Below are 7,500 nucleotides of genomic sequence, written 5' to 3' on the forward strand. Positions count from 1 at the left end.
GAGCAAGAAATCATAGGCCCTTAACCTTCCCTTAAAAGTTTTAAGAACTCCACCTCCTTCCCTTAACCACCCCTTAACGCAGCGTCTATGATATAACCTTACTGTCATCACAATTGTAATGGCTATGTCTTAATCTGGCTCTCGGTACTGTATTTTTACAATAACAATATTAACAATATTGTTATGATGTTTTTGAGTATTTTCAGCACATAGTGAATAGGCCCGCCGGCGACCCCATCTGCAGTAAGAGGCTACGCCTCCCCCTTCCACTGACGGACCCATCTCACCAGACAACTTTCTAGAAAATTCTGCTATACAAGTGTCACTCACTAATGACATGTTAATGACACCCAGGGGCTCGGACTGGGAGCAGCTCCTGGATGAGACGACAGGGAGGTACTACTACCACAACCCCAGCTCGGGGCAGACGTCCTGGGCCGCTCCTGACCTGACCTCCCCTGCCTCCCCTCTATCCCCATCCACGCCGCCAGCTGCAGAGAGCCACATCCTGCAGAGGCAGCACAGCGACGGACCGGTGAGCCTCATCCTGTGTCACATACATTGTCAATCAATATTGCATGTTGACTTGTACACTATATGCAGTACAGTATATGTTTATATATCCTGCTGTAGTGTGGGAAATGGTTTTGGGCAGGATTTATTTGGATGGGTTTTGCTTTGCTCTATATGAAAATGGAGTTTGGCAGCATTGTGCTGATATTTTGGAAATTCAACTACATACCGTAAATTACGTTTTTTCATTATCAGCCAAAATGGCTAGTAGATGTTAATTTTACTAGCCAAACACACTCACTGATGGATCAAGTTGGCTAGTAAGTTGGTCTTTTCTGAAATTGAAATTTCACCAGTATTTGGCCGGCTGGCTGGTGTTAATTTAGAGCCCTGCTTGCAGTATATGAAGATTAGGGCATTTTACATGTTTCATACATAGGATTAGGGCTGCGCAATTAATAATAATAAAATAATTGAAAATCTTGATAAAATCGTGAAATCGAAGTCGTCATTTCAATCGTGATTCAATCGTGGCAATAGTGACCTACCTTTGAGAGCGTCCTTGAAGCCAGAACATACTGACAGGCTGGTGTTTCTGTCCAGTAGTCTGTCCACCTAAGTTTCATGCTATTGCCTTTACATAATTATTACAATTCATTTTATTTTGTCCCGTATATAATTCATTCTTGGTTATATTTCATCTTGTTATAATTTTCAAAGAAATCTCCAAAAAAACAATAATCGTGATTAATAATCGTGATTACCATTTTGACCAAAAATAATCGTGATTATGTTTTTTTTCCCATAATCGTGCAGCCCTACATAGAATGAACACAAACAGTCAGTATGAAGGCAGGCAGGCAGGAGTAATGTAGTAATACCATAAATAAAAAACATAAATAGAGTGTTCATAACAGAATCTGGCTGAATGTGTAGCTTATTGTGCATGTGTCCTAGCCAGGCTGTGCCCTCTTAGTGACGCAACACTTTCAGAATTGCAACTAGGTAGGTCAAGACCAATGCAAGTACCTTCTGAGTTCCCGAAAATACGGGAACTCTTGCCACTTTGTCGGTAAGCAAACAACCATAAGCAAACCAAGGGAGGCGGGCCAACCAGGCCATTTGGGAAATGTTAATTGTTATGCTCTTGGTCAGACCAAGTCTCGAGGAGATTTGAACGTCGATGATAATCAGGCTACATGTGTCCCCCTGCAGCCCCCTCTCCCTGAGGAAGACTACCCCACCGAGGAGCAGCCGGAGACCCCCGTCTTCACGCGGGACGTCCCCTTCGCCCCCGTCAAGCGCGTCCCCGTCCCCATACCCACCCTGGAGCCCAGCGCCCCCGCGGGCTGGACGCGCTCCCAGCAGCAGGACGGGAAGACCCTCTTCACCAGTGAACGCACGCAGGAGCAGGTCGGGATTTGGATTCGCAATTTTGTTTTTTGGGGGAATCCATTTGGTTGCATTTCCATCTGAATTTTGACCATGGGATCAATCTAATATTGAAGTGTATGTGATGCGCGCAGATCCAGTAAAACAGGTGCTGGATCAAAACCAAAGTGCGTAAAGGAAGAAAGGAAATTCGCACACTGTTGCTGCTCACCGATTTATTAACGTTGTGCTATAATAAATCGGTGAGCAGCAACAGTGTGCGGATTTCCTTTCTTCCTTTAATCAATCTAATATTGACCATAGGAATATGGAATGAATGAATGAATGAATGAATGAATGAATGAATGAATGAATGAATGAATGAATGAATGAATGAATGAATGAATGAAAAAGGAGAGTGTGGTATTCATTGCTGATGAGCGCATAACCATTTTGCTGATGTTGGGTCAAGATGTAATTTGCTTGTATGTATGTTTTTGTATTGTGTCCAACAGTGGCTCCAATCCAAAGATCAGAAAGGCAGAACCTATTACTACCTGAAAAATGGATCCAAGTCGCAATGGAACCTTCCTGAGGTGTGTGTGGGTGTGTGTGCATGGGTGCGAGAGAGAGAGAGAGAGAGAGAGAGAGAGAGAGAGAGAGAGAGAGAGAGAGAGAGAGTAATGTGGACATCATTTTTTTAGTTCTATGAGATCAATGTTCATGAAGTAATACTAGCCTCCCTGTTAGCTGTTCTTACTGTATAACTATACAGAACTTTGAAAAGGCGTATCACGATACTGCTTTCTTGCTCCACAATACAGTATCGTGACACTGCAGATCACGATTTCACGGTTCGATACAATATCGTTACAGCCCTAGTAAATGTAGTGATTGACCTGTCCATCCTGACCGACGTATCCCTTGTTTGCTTCTCCAGTTGTCAGCAGCTCCATCTAGCCAGCCGGCGGTGGGTAACGGGGTGGACTCGGAGGGGGCGCCGGTGCTGAAGAACTGGAGACACAGCATGGCCCCCAGCACCACCCACCTACCAGCACCTGCGGACGACACGGTGAGCACCTGGACAGCCTGGCATACTTTTTTATATTTATTTCATTTATTTATAATTTATTAGTGATAGGACGGTAGAGAGAGACAGGAAACGTTTTGAGGAGAGGGACAAGAAGGTTGGCAAAGGACCCGGGCTGGAATCGAACGCCGGTCTAACAGTCGAGTGCCGAGCCAATTGAACCATGGTAGGCAACCCTGCCTCTCTTTTGGTGGCTTCAAAGCTCTGCAAGCGTTCGGTCTGGTCTACTTGCAGTGTGTCAACCCATTTATCCAAGGGACATCTCCCTTGGAGATGTGGGTTGTGTTTTGGGGCGTGTTTTGCTTGCGTTCATAAAATGCCTCTGTACGCTAAAGCTCCAGTCCATACTACAAAAGACGACCCATTTTATCAATCACCTGCTAAGCAAACTGGTCCCTCATTAACTTGAACGCCCCATTTAGTTGTTGGAAATGCTCAATACAGTTTGGTCCCCATCTCGATTCAATGGGAAATGCTGTCAATATGTGCATACCCAGACTAAATGAGAACACAGTTAGTATGGCCAGGACCCACGCTAACCTGCCACATCTGTGGAGGGCTTATTGGATGGAAACAAAAATAATGAGGATCAGAGCTTCGTAGGGACCCTCAGACGAATATGATACGGTTAGCAACATGGATTCCCAAAATGATTTTCTTTCTGCCAGCCAGCAATTTCTAGTAGTGAATCCTGGAGCATGAACTTAGAAACATGAGCATACAGACTATACACATTTGTTTTGACCATGACCTAGGTCAAATCTGTCTTCAGCTCTCCAGCCACTGCAAGGGTTAATTGTTGACAGCACGTCTCTGGAGTGCACAGCTGTAAATGCAGTTTCTGTGTGTGCAGTGTGCAGTGAACACTTGTGTGTTGTGGAGTGCTGTTGTGTCACAATGACAATGGGAGTTGGAGTGTCCCAGTTGGGCTTTCTTCTTCTTCAGTTCTTCAGCCACTGCAAGGGTTAATTGTTGACAGCACTGGAGTCTCTGGAGTGCACAGCTGTAAGCAGAGTGAGTGAGTGAGTGTGTGCGTGCGAGGCCAAGTTGGCTCTTCCTGATAGAGTAGAGTGAGCTAGCTCCTCTGAGTAAGCAGCATTTGTCAGTTCGTGTCAGCGTGGACGGATGAAGAAGGAAGTGAGAAGGAGCCTTTGTGCAGTGTGTGTGTGCGTGTGCGTGTGCGTGTGTGTGTGTGTGTGTGTGCGTGTGCGTGTGCGTGTGCGTGTGCGTGTGTGTGTGTGTGTGTGTGTGTGTGTGCGTGTGTGTGTGTTTGTTTCTACTTGCGTGCTACAGAGTTGCGGCTAACTGGTCTCATAGGACTCAATGTTAACTGCTAGCTTGGAGGTAAAATTTGCACTGCCATACCCAGAGAACGGTTGAAAGTATAGGAGAACGGTAAAACCCTATTATTTAACTCAAGGGGAGGTGTAAAATAGGATTATTTCCAAAAATGGGACAGTATCACTTTAAGATCTTCATGTGGTACAAGGGTGAAGGAGGTGTCTACTGAGAAGGACATACAGGTGTGTGTGTGTGTGTGTGTGTGTGTGTGTGTGTGTGTGTGTGTGTGTGTGTGTGTGTGTGTGTGTGTGTGTGTGTGTGTGTGTGTGTGTGTGTGTGTGTGTGTGTGTGTGTGTGTGTGTGTGTGTGTGTGTGTGTGTGTGTGTGTGTGCGCACGCGTGTTTTGTTGGGTGTGTGCACATGCGTCGACCGTGTGTGCGCGTGTGTGTGTGTGCAGGAGTGTGTGTGTGAGTGCATGTGTGTGTGTGTGTGTGCGCATGTGCGTGCATGGTGAGACTGAGCTATAGGATTACAATGAAAACGTGGATAAGTTGACCCTCTTGGACCCTGGAGCTGTGTGGCTGCAGCTGTGTACTGTGTGGATAAGGAAGGAGTGTGTCCATCCGTGAGCTGTGACTAACAGGCCTGTGTGTTTTCCATGCTGCGCTGGGGTGCATTTCTCAAAAGAGAATTTTTTTTATTTTTTATTTTTATTTGACCTTTATTTAACCAGGAAGGTCCCATTGAGGTAGAAACCTCTTCTTCCAGGGAGTCCTGGCCAAGACGGCATTAAGACAGCGGAGGCACATGCATATTATGACATAAAAAACAGATTTAAAAAAAGCACACGTAAGGATATAAGACATATCAGACATAGGGGCAAACAAAAAAGACACTGGACAAGACTAACAAGTAAGACCATCAAGGACTAAACAGTAAGAACTAACAAACTAATAAAATCTGACATAAAAAACACACACACACAAAACCTCTGTAAAACTTAGTTTAAAAGCAGTGACACTCCTCTACTAAATTTGTTAGCCTGTTAACAACTTTGGTAGTTGCCAATGGGAAAATGCATTGAAAACAACAAAATAGCTGTTATAGTAAGCCACTTTGGTGTCGAGAAATGCACCCCTGTGTTGGTGGGTGCAGTGCAGTGGCATAACAGTCCATTTCCCTTTCCCTTCCGATCCGATCCCCTCACCCCGATCCGGCTCGGTTTTTTTTTTTTTTTTGAGGTAAATACCCTGACCGCACAATGACCTCATCGGCAGAGGGAAACACCTGTGATCACTCCTCAGTCTCCCTCCCTACGCCCACTGACTCTCTCTCTCTCTCTCTCTCTCAGACATACACACACATGCCCAGACAGACACACACACATATGCGCGCACACACACACACGCACGCACACGCACACACACACACACACACACACACACACACACACACACACACATACAGACGGGCATACACACACACACACACTCATTCACACACATACACGTTTTCTCTCTCTCTCTCTCTCTCTCTCTCTCTCTCTCTCTCTCTCACACACACACACACACACACACACACACACACACACACACACACACACACACACACACACACGCTAACCCTTTAACCCTTGCCCTGCCAAAGACCCTTTACGTGGGACGTGGGAGGAAATGGTGGGGTTTGACTGTATGGGTTAAGTATCATGTGTGGTTCATGGAATAGCCACGAGCGAGGTAGACGCGCGGCTCTGTGGAAATGAGACAAAGACCCTAAGAGCTTCCAGACGGGGGAGAGCTCTTTAACTGGCTGCAGGAAATTTATTTTAGTTTGTGGTGGTTGATGGGATACATTTATGTGTCGAGGACCATTACAGGTCCTCCTTTGAGGTTCTTTAATGGACAATCAGAGCTATATATGCCCCTGAGCCCAACACCATCATTAGCTAGTCATGCAAGATTACACAATGTTTTACAGTCAGACACTCGTAAATTTTATTAACGAGCAACATACTCATAAATTTAATTAACGAGCAAGTTTTTTTATGCTAAAAAGTCCACAAAAATAGAAAGCAGGTAGGAATAAAAAGTTAAAAAAGGAGTTGTATAAAAAGGATATGTGAAGAGGGATCATGTGACAAGTCTCCATAGTCTATACAGGGTTGAACTGGCCATCTGGCATCGCGGGCATTTCCCAGTGGGCCCCACACCCTCGTGGGCCCCTATTTTCAGAAAAGTTTTTTAAAAATTGCCAGTGAGTCAGTTCTGCACCGCTAATTATGAGGGCTCCCTTTAAGCCAAAAGTGCCCGGGGCCATATTTCTCCCCCAGACCAGCCCTGAGTCTACACTATAGGCCCTATGCAATAGCAGTATAATGTGCCAGGGAGGATAGCCTGCTTTATCATCCTCCTTACCAAGGGCTGTGCGGCAGATGTGGCCTCATTAAATGCTTAGGGAGTTAGTCACGACATCTCAAGGTCGCAGGTTTGAATCCCAGAGCAGGGCTGGACTGGCCATCTGGCATAATGGGCATTTCCCGGTGGGCCCCGCACCCTTGTGGGCCCCTATTTTCAGAAATGAAAAAAAAAAAACTCATGTTTTTCATTTCTGGAAATAGGGGCCCACGTGGGTGCGGGGCTGGTGAGTTAGTTCTGCGCCACTAATGATGAGGGGTCCCTTTAAACCAAAAGTGCCCGGGCCCCCATTTCTCCTCCGGTCCAGCCCTGTCCCAGACCAGTCGCCGTAATGAGGATGAGGGAAGAAGTAGCTAAATCACCACCATCTCCTCTCCTGTGTCCTCATCTAAAAAAGCCGCACTGAAGATTCTTCAGACTTCTGAAGAAGGCTTAGGCCGAAATGGCTGTCTGTCATGCTAACCCACCAGAATAAAATACAAGAACTACACTCAAGAGTGTGGCTTTTGCAAATCTGTTTGCTCACACCAAAGACCTTATTAAAAAAAAAACAGTTTGGAGTTGAGCGCACTTTCTGAAAAAAGTCTTCATCCATGGCTGACATGTCCTTGAGCTAGACATCCAAAGTGACCTCACATTGTACGAGGGGGAGATCCGCTGTGCCTGAATAGCTGTCAGACTTTTGGTGGTGGATAAACCTTTTTTGATAACATGATCAAAAAAAGGACTTGACTAATGGCCAGTGTGTGTGTGTGTGTGTGTGTGTGTGTGTGTGTGTGCGTGCGTGCGTGCGTGCGTGCGTGCGTGTGTGTTCTCTTTAATCAGAGGTTT

At 45.8% G+C, this 7,500-nt stretch overlaps 1 protein-coding gene across 4 annotated transcripts in view; it reads left to right on the forward strand.

Moving 5' to 3' along the window:
* Nucleotides 1-7,500, forward strand: part of arhgap27l (Rho GTPase activating protein 27, like) — an 83,186-nt gene that overhangs the window by 61,325 nt on the left and 14,361 nt on the right. For all 4 annotated transcript variants that reach the window (XM_063187692.1, XM_063187693.1, XM_063187695.1 and 1 more), the window contains exons 4-8: nt 355-535; nt 1,729-1,926; nt 2,400-2,480; nt 2,825-2,956; nt 7,495-7,500. The exon at nt 7,495-7,500 is cut by the window's right edge and continues 81 nt beyond it. In XM_063187692.1, the coding sequence (XP_063043762.1) occupies nt 355-535; nt 1,729-1,926; nt 2,400-2,480; nt 2,825-2,956; nt 7,495-7,500 (598 nt within the window). The remainder of the gene's footprint in view (nt 1-354; nt 536-1,728; nt 1,927-2,399; nt 2,481-2,824; nt 2,957-7,494) is intronic.

The sequence above is a fragment of the Engraulis encrasicolus genome, chromosome 2 (genome assembly GCF_034702125.1).
Source record: "Engraulis encrasicolus isolate BLACKSEA-1 chromosome 2, IST_EnEncr_1.0, whole genome shotgun sequence".
NCBI lineage: Eukaryota > Metazoa > Chordata > Actinopteri > Clupeiformes > Engraulidae > Engraulis > Engraulis encrasicolus.